The sequence below is a fragment of the Lycium barbarum genome, chromosome 11, assembly GCF_019175385.1.
Source record: "Lycium barbarum isolate Lr01 chromosome 11, ASM1917538v2, whole genome shotgun sequence".
NCBI classification, from domain to species: domain Eukaryota; kingdom Viridiplantae; phylum Streptophyta; class Magnoliopsida; order Solanales; family Solanaceae; genus Lycium; species Lycium barbarum.
Genome location: NC_083347.1, coordinates 2278356 through 2295055, shown reverse-complemented (window position 1 = coordinate 2295055; position 16700 = coordinate 2278356). Strand labels below are relative to the sequence as shown.

Below are 16700 nucleotides of genomic sequence, written 5' to 3'. Positions count from 1 at the left end.
AGCAGCATTATTCAATCCTTAAGGCTGCAAATGATCAAGCTAGCAAAGGAAGCACAAATCTAACAGTACAATTCTAAACACATTTAAAATATGAAGCAAGAAATGAATTAGATTGTTGGTTCAGTGGTTCACAGAAGATGTGTATTAGATTATATTCTTAAAATATACACAGTAAATCCTGTTTATTTTATATATTGGAAAAAGTAAGGCATACTAGTATACTACTTCACCAGCAACAAAAATACTTACCAAAGTAAAGCGTCAGTGACCTTGACGACAAATCCAACAAGTAAATTTACTTGAGTGCAGATGAAAGCTGTTAACTTTGAACTAAAAAGATGCTATTCAACTATAGCAACCCTTTAAATATATAAATGTTCCCTAATAAACATCATTAAGAAGAAATGATCGCGCAAACAACTTCTTGCTGTCATGGTGGAAAGCCGACGAGCCATTAAGTATCTCTCCAATTCTCTACATATAATAGTTGTACGGCCTACAATGACAATATTTATAAGAAGTCAAGAAAAACTCAGGCAATTTCAGGGAGAATATACATGATTTAGAATTTTGCTCAATACTCTATGCAGATAGTCTTAAAGTAGGGCGGAAAAGAAGTCTGAAGTCCAAAACCGAGTAAATACAGATAAAGAAACTTTAGTTGTTCTGGTCAGTAAGAATTTCCTTATATACATGTACGATATCTAATTATACCGTATAATAGACCGATAATACTTGACAATAATACGTAGTGAATATCAATTTGAGGCATTAAGTTAAGCCTTAAAATCACCACTGTCCTAAACACAAATTCGCTTACAAATAGGATTGTGACAATAGACCATTACCGCTTACGTAAAATCGGGTACCCACTCCAGTTAAACAAATGGTGTAAAGCCTATCTACGCCATCTATAGTTCTAACACAAACAAGTAACTCTTGACAATAAGAAACAACACATAATAACTACTTAGAACAATCACATTGTGGTGCAACAGAAGCAACTCTAACACAAACATGAAGGTATCGTCTTCATATGCTGAACATACCTAGGTGATGGCAGGGCACCAGAGTAATAGTTTGTGGCGTATGAGTCTTGTGCAATGCCCCTAAAAGGATATTGGTAATTGTGGTGTCCATCATAGCCATAATTATATTCAGGCAACGACCTTCTTTGCCTAAAAGGACCACCGATAGAACTATAGCCATGGCCATGGCCATAGCCGTGGCCATAACTGTTATTATAACCATGTCCATGACTATAAGAGCCATATCCATGATTATAGGAGCCATATCCATCAGCCATATGACTATTGCTCAACATTGGGTGCTTAAGTCTCACCCATTGCACCTCTGCATGGTTGCCAAGTCCTGATCTTGACAATGCCCTCAAGAGGAGGTTCGGATCGACTTCACCAGAAATTTTGGCTGTCCCATCCTCAGAGTCTATTGTGACAGAATAAACTCCTACAGAATAAATAAAATGTGTTAAAAACAAATAAATCATAGCTGTCTTTGCTTCTTGAAGGCCCTTAACCATGAGTTCAGTGGCGGAACTACATGGTTTGAAGAGGATTTGATCATCTTTGTTAGAAAATTACATTGTACAAATAGGGTAAAAACAAATATTTTGTTCAGTTCTCTTGATCAAGGGATACCATTAGTAGTCTTCCACACAATAAGCGTAGATTCAATTCTCACTATCATCTTTCCCTTTCCCATTCCATGATCTCCATTACAATAAAAATCTTTAGACATAAAGTGAAGCTTTTAGTTTAGTGGCAATGGTGACCTAAATATTGCTGTAGGTCGTAGGTTCATACCTAGCCCCTACGTGTCGAATTCTTGCATGTTTTTAATCCTCTTACTTGAAATTTTGGCTCCTTATGATACACATATTTAGTTCTAGTATTAAGCCTAACCATTATTTCAACTGACCTTTATTACAATATTAAATCAATTAGCCATGCTAAGCTCACTCTACAGTCTTTAAGATTTGGATAACAAAGGGGCAAAGTAAACAGAAGGCACGCTTAATCATACTTTCCTTCTATATTTCATCAAGTTCAATTCAAAGAGCCAAAAACCATGGGCTCTATCCCCTATTATCCTAAAGCATAGAATCAACATCAAAAGAAAAATTCAAGGGTGTGGTCTAGTGGACAATGAAACGGATTGAGAATCTGTGAGGTTTTAACTTCAAATTCCAGCGGAGGCAAAAACACTAAGTAATTTCTACATGTCTGTCCAGCCTTGTTGGACAGAGTTCCCCGTTCATGTGCTAGTGGAAGGTACCAAGTACCCTTGGTTAGTCGAGGTATGTGCAAACTCACTACTATAAAATCACTATATTCACGCTGAAATTTTCCGCTGAAAAATGTTCAATGGCTATTCCCACAGAATTCAGTGAGAAAAGAAAAATAGTAGTGTTTTCATATGAAAAAATTAGGAAGTTTTCAAGCGTTTCAATGGGAACATGTTTCTCACTATGCTTTTTCCCACTGAGTTAGTTCTGAGAACGAGGTGGGAAAATCATGTTTAAAGAATAAATTTCCCACTGATTCGCCGTGGGACAAAACCTTTGTTTCTAGTAGACAGCTCGATCCACGACTATTAGAAAAACACCGGAAGAAAAACCAAGTTATACTGTACTAAATTACTAATACAGATAAATTAATCGTTTTTACTTCCCATGTACGAGTCGAAATAAAAGCATGGTATATATTTACCGCATATAGAACTCAAAACATCCACCATCTTCATCTTGCATGCATCGCAATGAACGTCCACTTTCAAAATACAACCCTAAAAATATACATAATAAAAAAAATAAAAAATACGCTTTTAGCGTTTAACTAACTAAAGCAGTAAATTTACTAATCAAATGAAAGTGAAACTTACCAATTCAGCAAAAGGTTCCATTGAATCAAATGAAAGAGCTAATAGAGTTGACAAAAAAAAATGAGGAAAAAATTAATGAGTGGAAACAAGTAGATGTGGAGTTATTGTTTGTTTATGAAGAAATTCTCATGACTAATATGAGAAAGAAAATCGGATAATTATATCAAATATTTTATTACCATTTTCATATAGGTCCGTCCTATGACATTTATTTTTGGCATGCTTGAGTAATTAAAAGTTTAAACCGGATCTTTACCAAGATACACATGCTGGGACGTTGATTTTCTTCCTTTTTAGATCTTTTTAATTTGAAATGGTAAAGTTTTGTTATTATTAATGTTGTATTTGAGATATTCTCTATCAGCAAAAACGAAGTGGGAACTTCCAGTAGAATACTCTTCTTTTATTAGCTAAGGAATAAAAGGCTGTGACCGTAATTATTCATTCCAAAAGTTGAACCAACTTAAGTGACTAGCCCAAAAAGCGAGTTTACCGAGAAAATTTTTGAACAAAGACTAAAAAAGATGATTTTCAAAGGGAGATCTAATTTTAGTTTGTAATAAAATATATTTCTTTAGCATTTTTGCAATAGACAAGTTGGTCACAAGTAGAGCTGTCAATATAGGCTTGGCCTGCGAAGCCGGTTCAACCCGACCCATTATTTAAAGTAGGGTTGGATTAGAATTTCTTTGGCCCATATAAAAATGAGGCTCAAGGCTTAGAGCCCGTTTGGATTGGCTTACAGCTTAAAGCTGTTTGCAGCTTATAAGCTGAAAAAAATAAGTTGGGGTAGTCCAACTTATTTTTTTTGGCTTATAAGCTGTTTTCAGCTTATAAGCTGCTTTAGATAAACTAAGTTAAATGGGTCCAATTATTTTTTTGAGCTTATTTTAAGCATAAAATGACTTTAAGCTGGCCAGCCAAACACTCAAAAAAGCTGAAAACAGCTTATAAGCCAACTTATAAGCCAATCCAAACGGGCTCTTAGTCTCTCTTGGCAAGCCAACCTCAAGGGTTGGGCTGAGACCAGCCCTTAAGACTAGAAAAGAATAATAAACTAATTAATTTTTAAAAAAATATGAGCAAATTAAACAAAAAGATAAAAAGTAATGAGAAATAAAGAATGTACTTACTACTAAGTAGTAAAATTAGAAACTAGAGTAATACTTTTTAGTCTTAGAATTTATATTATGTTTAATTTTTTTTTAACGTGATATGAACTAGTGATAAAAAATAATCATTTATATTTGTTCTCTTAATTTTTTTTTTCTTCTATGATATGAATTTGCGCAAGAATGGGCGGTAGAAGATTCTATTTCATATTGTAAAAGTTTTATGTTCAAATTATACCAAAAATCACTTAGAAAATGTTATTTCGAAAGACGAAATAACTTAAAGAGCTGGCTCGTCCTAGCCCGCGACTCCCTTAGGACTGGGTTGGGCTGCTATTTTGCAAGCCCTTCGATTAAAAGGGTCAGCTCGTCCTAGCCCATTTAATTCTTTGACCCTTTAGGGCTGGATTGGGTTGGACTGAGCCAGCGCATATTGACACCTCTAGTCACAAGGCATTGATCTAATCCACGTTATCCCTACCCAACATGAACCAATCTACTTTGTGCCTTCATCATATGCTGTTATCATTTACATTTATTTTTGGATACTTGGATTTGCCAAAAATAAGATGTTAGTAACTCTTCTTGCCAAGTCACCTTTACTCTGATAGTAACTCTTCTTGCCAAGTTACCTTTACTCTGATGAAATGTCACGTACTCTATCAGTGTATAAAACTTAAATCATTTCTAAAAAATTATATTTCTTATGTCTATGTAGTTATCTTCTACACTTTATCACGATTCTACTTTCCCGGGCAAAGCAAGGGCCACCATGTAGTGTCATAACAAATTAAACGCGACAATTTTAACTTATATCATTGATAATTTTGAGATTAAGGCTAATTGGGTCTTCGATGTATTCCACTGTACCATTTAGAATGAGATAGTGACAAATTTCATTCTCTATCCAACTGCTTAATGTCAATGCACAGTCGTAGCTCGATATCCACAACCATTGTCGACTTGTCGTGAAAAACTTAATTGCCAAAACGAACGAACATGATGAATTTGACAAACAATGACTAGTTTGGTTGGTCTTTCAAATGATTTAATCAAACCATAAGAAAAGTGCTTTGACCTTCTCGTGCTAAAGAACCAAACAAAGATAGAAAAGATTCAGATATACCCTCCGCTGTGGATCTTTGATGGTAGATACTCGTGGGACAAGAAAGTGAGTGAATGCACAGACAACGCTTCAATCTCAAACTTAACTCCTTTGTGCAACAGCTGCTCCAGTTCAAACCTTAGGGGGTGGAGAACAGTCATATGAATTTGAGAACCCCGACCATAAGTCTTGGCACTAATATTACTTAGTAGTATGAAATTCTACCTCCATTTTGGTACTTCTCTTTGCAAATAACATCTAGGTAACATTGCTTCGACTTTCCTCTTATCTGACAAGATTACACGACAAGTCATTTGTGAGTTGTATTTTTAATAAGCTATAATGAAATGAGACAATGAATTTGTGAATTTTACCTTCTGCAGTCAAAGGCAGGAGACATTGCTGCGGAATGCTATAATTGTTGCAATCCTGTACAAATACTCCAAGCCATTGAATCTCAGAGACCCGTAGATACGTTGCATCATAAGCCATTTGCTTCAAGAAACATAGAAAGACAGATATTACCAAAGAAAACATCCTTCTATCAATCCATCTAGTCTAACTACCCTATTCACTTCAACTTAAGTGTCTCGCGTAGATTACAATCAAGATAAGAATGAATGCTTGATAGCTTTTGATAGGAAACTGGAGAAGAATGTATCAGACTTTTGTTTGAGAAATGTGAACGTAAGTTTGGACTAATTAACAATGGAAGTGTAGACTTTTACAGTGAGAAGGAGCAACATTAACAACTTGTTCACATCATAATTAATAACACCACATTGGATAATCCTTACCAAAGAACCGAATTTGTATGTAGTTAAGATGTCAAAGCCATATGGATCACAGTCTACCAGGCAGTACACAGGCAAATGCAGCTTCTCAATGAGGAGACGCAGAAACCTACCACAGGCAAAGCAACATGAAAAGTCAGAAATATGGTTAGTTGAAGAAGATACATCTGCAACAAGTCTGACAAGGTGAGCAAAATGGGTCTAACCTCCTTGTGGGAACATCAGGATAACCCCTTCCCTGATAAAAAGAAATTATGGAGCCAAATATGTGTGGAAATTCTCATAAAACAAAAGATGCGTACTGTTATCACAATGCAACGGTTCCTCTTGCAAAACTGATCATTTGCTAGTCGCTGGAACACTGCATGATGAACAACAAATAGTGGCCTCATTGATGAACTAGGAATACCTTTCATGACTCTGTTATAGACTTGATCAGCTTATGAATAGCTTTACCTGATTCCTTTTCCACAACTAAAACGTATTGAGCAACACTAATAATATCTTGCTCAAGCATTAAGGGAGTAAAAACTACAGCCATAGTCTGAGAAAGCAATCCATAAAGTGAAATAACAGGATGTATTCAATAACAAAACGTCCATTCAACTGTATGTTTAGCGATAACTGGATGTGCACATGTATGGAGTCCGCATATTCATAACCATGTCGTGTTCATAATTCGAACGCTTATACTCATAAGGATACCATCAATCTCTTCAACATGGACCGGAATCGGGAATGCCTGCAGGAACCATCATAATTAGATTGTTAGATAACTATAGAAACCCATCTGAGCTTCTAATTATCATTCTTACAGTGTTAGGATTGCTCATGCAGTCAATTTTCCTCCCAGATTCCACATAACGCAGCCAGCCCATCACCAATCTAGACCAGAAATAGTTGGAAGAAGAATTCTATGACCGAAAATTGCAAGGAACTATTACAAAATAAACAAAGAAGAGAACCAACTACATATCAATCTTAAGGAACAGAAAATTTAATCATAAGCAAAATGCAACAGCAGTAGATTCACCGAGAAATTCACTGGTGAACAGTTAAAACTAGATCTACACATGCTACCACAATCTTCACAAGTAGTCCAAGAAAGATGATGCAATAATACTCCTTGAGAGTTGACATGATTTCTCCAGGGTTATTATGAAAATTTACATTGCTGAAAGTACAAGAGTTTACTGTAACATGATAGACTATGCCAAATCTCTCAATAATGAAGTAATTTTTCTCCCCAAAGAGGATTTTAGACAAATACAAAGCGGCATCAGACAAATGCAGGCGGTATAGGCATAATCAACTGAAGAAGAAACATTTGAAATGTTCAAGAAGAAAAGATTGCAAATATGATATGTTAAGTATGAAAAATAACATTGCATATAATGAACTCAAACTGTACGTGTATGGAAGCACAATCCTACAAGGCAATATTAACTGTATAGAGGTAACGCACCCATTTCCAACAGACACCTGCAGAAGGAAAGTATCAAAACAATATGAGGTCATGTTTCCTACAAGAAAAGCAATAAAAAGAGAAAAAAACTAATCATTTGAATGATGGGTTTACCCTAATCTGGCAATATCCTTTACATTCTCCGAAGTTGATATACTCAAGTTCTTTACGAGATACAGTAGTCGCATCTTATTTTTAAGTTTTCTTTTTCTAAGGAAAACAGTAATCATATCCTCTTAGTCAACTACACTAGCGAACCTCTCCCCCACTCCCCATGTTATGGAGAAGGCAGAGTCGCTTGATCGAAAAATCAAACAAATTTCTCCTCGCAAAGCAAGAAAATGTTATGTGGTCACATGGTTGTCAGATACTTGTGATCTACCGTTTCGTGTGTCAAGAGTTTGTAGAAGTAAATCAGAAGGACCATTTCCAATAGTAATCAATATTCTGAAGCCTAATTAAATCCTCCACCGTGAAAAATGAACATGTAAATAAAACAAAACAGAAGTGATTGCAAACACACCCTATGGAAAGTTACCCAGCTTAAAGCAGTGGATGACATGTGGATATACATGTTAATTAAGTCTATTTTGATACAGAGAGGAAAGTAAATGGATATACCACATTAAGGTTATGACGGCTGCATTGCAAGAGGATGCAAATGTCATTAATTGCCCGATCAACAACAGATTGTTCTGCATTATAGAGTGAAAAAGAGAATGATAGCATGTAAGTAGGAGAATACTTTTGAATATATACAGTTTGAGTTAGAGAGTTAGAGATCTAAGTCATGGCACATTTCTAGCAACTCAGAAAGCTGAACCACACAATAATACATAAGCTGAAAGAAAAACTTTGAAACCCAATCACAAAAATATTCAAAACTGATTCTGCAATGCATGATGTCTCATAACTGAATATCTGACTATGAAATTCATAGGCAGTAACTACACTGGACCACTAAAAATCAGTCCAGATTTATCTTTTGAAGAAAGGATGCACTGAAATGCCAAGGGTCAATCCAGATTTACCTTTAAAAACAGTAGGATGCATGTAATATATGTCTCTCTTTGATCCATGCCTGTTTTCTTGCAGAAGTTGCTGAACTATCACAAGGACTCTCAACAAGACATCTGAAACAAAAACCGTAGAGTGGTAACTAAACCCAGCTGAGGTATAGAATGTTAAGGAAATCAGAGAGCAATTAGGCCTTGCAGAAATGGGAAGGACTAGGAAAACAAAAGTACATAAAAGGTTAACTAACAACAACAACAACCTAGTATAATCCCACCAGGTAGGGTCTGGGGAGGTTAGAGTGTATGCAGACCTTACCCCTACCTTGTAAAGGTAGAGAGGCTGTTTCCGATGGTTCAACTAACAGGGGAAAATAGTTCCACCTGGTAATTACTCTATTTCATAGAGGATAACAATTTTTCAATTATCATTCCTGGCCCCTTCTCAGCCAATCATTTATTCTCCAAATATTTGATGAGGACCAGTCAGATGAAATATACAAGTATTGTCTACTCTCCCTAGACTCACCAAGCCTACGTGCATGGCATTCCCTCTTCAATGATATAGCTTCCTTTCCAGTCGACAAACCAGAGCTGCAGGGGCTACATAAATTAAACAAAGACCATTTAAACTATCAGGAACACTTGGATGCTATTAATTAGCCATTCAGACTACAAGTTAAGTAAATTTCCTTGCGTATAGATCGTGCAACATAACAGTTAGTACTTAATAGTGTCTCAGTACGGATATGGCTTCAATCCAAAAAACTCTCAGTATAGACTGTCCTCATTCTTCTTCTGAGCAAGATATTTAGAATATTGATTCATCTCTTCATTACATTTTAAATTTTGGAAGGGTTTGTGTTGAGGGGGCGCTGAGGCACACCATCTGAAATTCCACAGAATAATCTACCAAGACCGGTGCTTACAACTTTCTTAATTAAAGAGGTGCTTTAAACCTATGTGATCTTCGTCAATTGCAATTTTCAGTTCAATTACAACAACATACCCAGTGAAATTCCACAATGTGGGGTCTGGGGAGGGTAAAGTGTACGCAGACCTTACCCCTACCTCGGAAGATAGGGAGGCTGTTTCCGAAAGACCCTTGGCTCAAGAGTTTCAGTTCAATTACGTCAAGGATAATCTCTGTGGAGGCCTCTGTAATAGAGAAAGGAACCAAAAGTCTCCGTGTTTTTATTAATTGATAGGAAATCAGCAGTTTATTTCAGTGTGATTTTTCGTGTTGCGATCCTAAAACACTAAATGCAATGAAATTTCAAACAGCAGCACACATTTACTGTTCTCAATCTAGGTCTCCGGAAAAGAAAAGGATAAAAGAAACAGTTAGCTAAGTTTAACCTGATTGATAACTTCATATGCTCAAGCTGTCAAATGATGTCCACACACACATACACACTGGGTCTTACCAATTCAAATAAGTATCAAATAAGTAGAGTTTTTATCAGTTGATAGGAAATCGAGAGTTTAATTCAGTGTAACTTTTTCTGTTGGAACTCTAGAACACTAATTGCAATGATATCTCAAACAGCAGCACACATTCATTGTTTTCAACTAGATCTACCAAAAGGAGGAAAAGGAAAATAAAAAAACTTCGCTAAGCTTAATTTGATCGATAATTTCATATATTCAAGCTACCAAATAACGCACATACACTGCTTCTTACCATTTTCCAGAAACTGTCAGTACAGTAATTTCAGAATTCGACAGTTTAATTGAGTATAACACTTTTCTGTTGGAATTCTTAAACACTAATTGCAATGATATCTCAAACAGCAGCACACATTCACTGTTTTCAACTAGATCTCTTAAAAATAAGAAAGGAAAAGTACTTATTAAAATTTCATAAATTCAAGCTACCGTTGTGTCTTACCAATTTCCAGAAGTGTCAGTACAGTAATTTCTGAACCGATCAATGTAGATTAACGGTGTTCTACCTCGAGCTAGATCCTCAACAATGGAACGAGTAAATCCTGCAAAATAAAATCAAAACTATGGCTCAAATATGAAGACGATTTGTATAGAAATTAACAATGTGTTGAGCGCGAGAAAAATAGCACAATTTTCAGGGGGAAATGGAAGTTTCTAGAAGCGTTACCTTTGATTTTCCTAATAAGTGTTAGTGGCTCTGTGTTTGAACGATTTCCCTCCATTTTCAAAAAAACAGATCACGTTGTTTGAAAACTGGTATACCCGAGTTTTATATACTGTGAAGTTCCAGGCTTATTAGCGTCCATTTTAAATGGGCCTGATAGATTAAAGTCCAACCCGACCTCAATGACGGTAGAGGCCGGCCCATTTTTCGCACTAATGTCCCATCTTGGGTGGTCTTTATTAAAGTCCAAAATTATCCCGGTATTATAATCCAGGGACTAATTTATCCCCATCTAAAAGGTGGGATAAAATAATCCCAAGGTTAATGAGATAAGGTGGGATATCCCATCTTTAACTGTGGGCTTCATTTTATATTTTGTTTGGTAGAAGGTATAAATTTATCCTGGATAATTTTATACCTTCTACAAAACATGGTACAAAATTAATCCCAAAGTTAGTGTCGGGAGATCCCACCTTATACCGTTTACCAAACTATTAATTTCTGTCCCTCAAATTGCTTGTCTTTGATTTTTGTCGTACAAAAAAGTGAGAAATATTCCTGATATTGAAAAAACAAAAAAAAATTCGGCCCACCCATCTAATTTCGTAGGGCATAGGTTGATAAAAATATGTGCCTTATCCGGAAAAATTTCCGTGGGGATTAAATTTTCCGGAATAAGCTGTGTAGTAACTAATTCAGTCGACACTACATAATTTATGCCGAAAAATTTAATCCCTACAGAAATTATGTCGGACAAGACAAAGTTTTTATAAACTTATGCCTTGTGAATTAATTACCACACAACTTATGCTGGATAATTTAATTCCTGCAGAACTCATGCCGGACAAAGCAAAGATTCTCTAAACTTATGCCTTATATCTCTGCTGGAGATCGAACCCAGAATCTCTGATTCTGTAGACCAGCAAATAAGAGTATTTTGGCCCAAAAATTTTCATTACATGAGAATTGAGAAGCATGGGTAAAATTAAAAGATCAGCGATTTGAGGGGTAAAAATTAAAGACCAATCCCTATAAAGGCAATCCGCACAAACAAAATACTAGTTATTATGCTTAAAATTTGGCTTTATTACACAAAAATCTTTTTATGCCCTCATTTTAATTTGTTCATATTTTAAGTAGGCGTTTGGACATGCAGTTTGAAATTATGATTTGAAACCATGATATGAAACCAGCGTTTGAACATACATTTCATCTCATGGTTTCAAACCCAAAATCATCCAAAAAGGCATGATTTAGGGTTTCAAACCACGATTTCAAAAATTTTAAATATAAAATTTGACTCATAAGTTTATATTTTGTAAAAAAAGACACATAAGTTGGTAGATATTTTTAACAATTACTCTCACCAACCATTTACCAACCTCATTAACTTCCACCAACTTTTATTTATGTCTACCAACTTTTATTTGTGTCTACCTTTATTTATGTCTACCAACCTCATTACTATTCATGTTAAATTTTCGTTTTTATTGGATTAAAATTTGATCAATTGATGTTGTATTTTTTAGAAAGGCCTTCTAGTAACGTATTAATTTTGTTATGAACTATGACTTGCTCATTTGGTAAGATTGTATAAGAATTATTTATGTTTTGATAGTTTATGTTTTGATAGTTTTCACAACTTGTGAGGTTTTTATGTCTATAAGAGAAAATACAACTTAAGATATCCAAATTGCATGTCCAAACATGGTTTCAAACCGTGTCCAAACGGAATATTGGTCATATATTTTTCAACTTTAAAATTAAATGTTAATTAGTTCTAACATTTGCATTATGCAAATACAGCCTTTAGAATATTTTCTTTTTAGACAATATTAGAGTCTGATTTAATATATTGTCTGATTTAATATTTGTCATATATTTCTTAATTTTTAAAATAAAATATTAATTATTGTCTAAACCTTTGTATTAGTTTATAAAATTTTAGATTGTTACTATCTCCTACCCGTTTAACTACTCCTCGAGATATTTCTGCTGATGACCCTTGAATTATAGCAAATGCAACCTTAATTGCCGTACCTAGGCGCGGTCTCCAGAAGCTTAATATTCTTTTATTAAAATTTTAACTTTGCTCCAAAAATATTTCTATCTCATAATTGTGAAGAGAAATAAAAAGAGAATAGTTTAAATAGATGTCTCAAAACTGGACAACTGACAATTATAGATGTCTCAAAACAGGACAACTGACAATTTCTGGAAACCTCTAGTTCCACCCAGTAAGAGGAATAAACGATGGAAAAGTTAAATGACGAGAGCTCCTGTAAAGGAACTGAGGAAGCTTAAACTGATCGCAAGAGAGGGTAGAAACAACTTGCTTTTCTGGTAATTCGGATTACTAAATTTTATTACTTTTTTTACTTTATTTGCATGTTTGTGATTTTTTATTTTTTTTTATATTGATAATTCGTTGTTCTTTTGTACGAAGCTACCACGTAAGTATTTTTTTTAATGGCGAATTTGATATATATTCATGAGGATTATACGTATCATAACTCGTAAGATGTTATTTCCAATTTAGCGCGAGACTAAATTGACATATATTCATGGTAAGTTAGTTTATTCAGCATCTAGTCACCAGAGTTTGAATTTTGGAATTCATTTAGCAATTTGGTATTTTCTTTGAGCTCGGAGACTATCAAAAACAGCCTCTCTACCCCCACAAAGGTAGGGATAAGGTCTGCGTGCATCCTATTACACTAGGTATGTTGTTGTTGTTTTTGTATTTAGCAATTTGGTTTGGCTGAATTAGCAATTTTGCCGAGAAAAACTAGTTTTATCTTTCTAATAGTATGTCTTTTTCTCCTTTTGTAATAATCGTGTTGTTTGGGCCAGCTTGCACGCACCTTAACTAATTTCACGAGGTAATGCTTCCTTCCGCAGAATAGATTGTGGGATGTAATTCTCTCATGCTGACTCATGTTTGTTTCATTCCATCATGAAGTATGCGAAGCACAAGCGAATTAGTGAGAACAGTTGCATCTTCTTGGTTCAGTTAAAAATTCTTCAATTAAGTTTCCAGATAAAGGGAGTATCTATGTAGGATGTTTAGATCCTTACTAAACCATTATAAATGGTATAACCTGTAAGAATAATTGAGGAAACCAATGGGCTGTGCGTGTAGGATTTTACTGGATTTTTTCTGCTATAGTCTCACACAGATCGGACCAACTTCAAGAGTTGCTGAAAAGATATCGGCTTAAGAAAATATTTGGATATGTTGCAGTTCGTAATTATAGGGTGTAGTTGCAAGAACAAGTTTGTCGATTAAGGACATATATGTTAGATCTCTTACTCTGTAATTGGAAACTAGACCTCTTGATTCGCGGAGACAGAGCTGCTAATCATTTTTTGCAGATATAATTAGCATTTCTCTGACACAGTATAGGTCAAGGGATGAGAGATATTGTCACGCCCCGAACCTGGGCCTGGACGTAACATGGCACCCGGTGCCTGACTGCATGTGACCGAGCGAACCAACTGGCTGGCTGAATCAACATGTGATACCAAAGCATAACTAATTTATAAAATAAAACTAACACATGCTGATTAACTAAACGTCCGACTGAAATATCATAATGCGGAAAATACTTAGACAATCTGAACATATCTAAAAGTAGCCAACATGGCGAACATAACAAATATCTGACTGTCTGAACTGTGTCTATGAAGCCTCTAATGAATACAAAAAGGTAATTGTCTAGAAAGCTGTGAGAACTGCATGACTGATATCACCCCGAAGGAAACTGGGGCTCACCACAGTAGCTGATACGAACACTCCTAAGTAGCTGGATCGTCAACCTGTATGTCGTTACCTGTTTCGCGAGATGCAGGCCCCCAAGCAATAAAAAGGGACATCAGTACATTTGAATTGTACTGGTATGTAAAGCAACTGAAGCAATAAAATACTAGAACTGAAACTGAAACTAAACTAAACAGGAAAGCAAGAAGCTGAAGTACTCCCTGTTCTGGATGAAGAATCACCTGTAAAACTGTAAATATAACTGTGGCCTGGGGCCCAAATAATGTGCACAGAAACTGTGGCCTCTGGCCCAAGCAATACGTATGCATAAACTGTGGCCTAGGGCCCAAAAATACAGATACAGGTGTTCAACATTAACAATTTACAAAACTGAGACTGGCTATAGCTGATAGCATGATAACTGTTTTTGATTATGGGACTCATGCAAATAACTGGTTATACACCGACTGAGACTCATGTGATAATAATGCATAAATCTATAAAGATTACATGTTGAGTTCATGATGTTCAAAGTGACAACCATGAACGAATTCTGTAACTGCAACCCTAGAAGATAACAGTTCTATATCATATCATGAAACTAGGGCTAACTATATTCTGAGTCAAATTGCTGACAAGTATGAAGAATGAGGCGTAGGGAGAATCATGAATATTCCCTAACGTAGATAGTTAGCCTCACATACCTTAATTCCAGCCTTTGAGCGTAATACAATGTTCGTCAACCCTTTCAACTTTGATCTATATCAATACAAGTCAAAGGGATTCTATATTAGCAATAATATTCATGCTTTGGTCATCTAAGCATTTTATCAAACACTTAGTGGGCATGAAGCTCCACAGTCTCCATTAATGGTGATTTCTTCACCCAATTCCCATTCTATTACTTCTAGGTGATTCTACAATCTTAATTAGATGTAATTAACATCATTCTCCATCACCCATATCATTATAACAATCTCAAGTCAACAATCCAAAACCCTACTATAGTTCGTGTAATTCTCTTTACTAAACCCATTTACTATTCTCCCAAGAACTCATCAATTTACTATTATGAATGATTAGAGTGTAGAAGCATTACCTTTTTGACGTCCAATCCTCTTGAATACAAGGTTTAGGGTTTCGACGCCCAACAATAATTTTCCACTCACAACTCTATTGATTAGAAGGGTTTACTCAAGTTAGAAAGAGATTAGGGACTTGAATTCAACCTAGAATCATGATAACACTTACCTTGTATGGTTCTTGAGGCTTGGGACTTGTTCTTATTGACTTTAGGGTAATTTTTCGTGAATGGGGTGCTGGGGAAATAAACCCCAAACCTTAGATATAACTAAAAACGCTTAACCAGACTTTTTGACCCGAATCTGACCCGATTCGCGATCGTTCTGCGATGCGGGTGCATCGCGCAACAGTCTGCAGCTAAAAAATCAGAGTTTCGCGATCGTTCCGCGAAGCGGGGCCATCGCGCGCTCTCCCACGCGCCATCACGCGCCCCGAGAAGCGACGGGTGTCGGTTCTGCACAGTGTTCGGTAAAATGGACATAACTTCTTGTACAGAGCTCTGTTTGGGCTCCACAATATACCGTTGGAAAGATATTTCAAGGGGATACAACTTTCATGTTTTAAGTTTCCTCAAATTACCAAGGGATTTTCACCAGGTTTGACTGGAAGGCAGACGTATCGAAAACTTAGCCGATTCTATAGAATTTTAAGTGCTTTACTACTAGCCATATTGAGACAATCATATCTCCTTGCTCCGATATCTGATTGGCCTGGTCCTTATATCGTTAGAAAGGTATTTCTACATACTACAACTTTCCTTAAGGGTACTTTCAGAAATTCCCAACTAATCAAGGAGTTATCGCTGCCCGAAGTAGGCCTATCAACCATTTTCGCAAAACTTTCAAACCTTCAGTTTTTCCACTAAAACTATAATGATATGAGTCTAAACTTAATTCCAAGATACGGGGTGTTACAGATATAAAGGAACCGAACTTAGTCATTAGCATCGGATGGAAGAAACTAATATTGCCAGAGAAACCCTTGATTTCAGTTCCACTTGACAAGTTAACAACATAATGAAATGCGTTAGGATGTCTACGCTACAGACAGGATGAGTCCAACTTCATACAGCGACCACTTGGATTAGATGTGTCAGTGCGAGACTTGACTACAGGTGAGTTTTAAATTGGGGTTCTAAATGCATTTGATCTTTTTTTCTCTAGGTGAGTTTTAAGACCGACTGATCAAGTTCCATGCTTGTGTTCTCGCTAGCCAGAACTTTGTTAATATTCATGAGAAATCAGTAATAACATGCACCTTCTTTTTATGTGAGCTAGTCGTCTAGGTTAAGTAGATTCTCCTAGCAGCTGCAACCCAAAGATTTTTCATCATTGAATCCTAACTCTATTCATCA

At 35.8% G+C, this 16700-nt stretch overlaps 2 protein-coding genes across 2 annotated transcripts; both read right to left on the bottom strand.

Annotated features, from left to right (window-relative positions):
• Positions 1 to 319: 319 nt before the first annotated feature.
• LOC132618801 (heavy metal-associated isoprenylated plant protein 32-like) lies at positions 320 to 3377 on the bottom strand. The gene is made up of 4 exons (XM_060333807.1): positions 2902 to 3377; positions 2730 to 2805; positions 1050 to 1467; positions 320 to 496 (listed from the first exon to the last, which is right to left on the bottom strand). The coding sequence occupies exons 1-4, from the start codon at positions 2920 to 2922 to the stop codon at positions 475 to 477; spliced, it is 537 nt and encodes a 178-aa protein (XP_060189790.1). The 5' UTR covers positions 2923 to 3377; the 3' UTR covers positions 320 to 474.
• A 523-nt stretch (positions 3378 to 3900) lies between these two features.
• LOC132619287 (meiotic recombination protein SPO11-1-like) lies at positions 3901 to 10567 on the bottom strand. Its single transcript, XM_060334236.1, has 15 exons — positions 10507 to 10567; positions 10282 to 10381; positions 8920 to 8993; positions 8409 to 8510; positions 7999 to 8072; positions 7378 to 7394; positions 6728 to 6797; positions 6618 to 6654; positions 6369 to 6416; positions 6215 to 6273; positions 6119 to 6150; positions 5916 to 6021; positions 5493 to 5613; positions 5344 to 5407; positions 3901 to 5256 (listed from the first exon to the last, which is right to left on the bottom strand). Exons 1-15 carry the CDS (start codon positions 10559 to 10561, stop codon positions 5130 to 5132), a joined length of 1086 nt encoding a protein of 361 aa, XP_060190219.1. The 5' UTR covers positions 10562 to 10567; the 3' UTR covers positions 3901 to 5129.
• Between the last annotated feature and the right edge of the window lie 6133 nt (positions 10568 to 16700).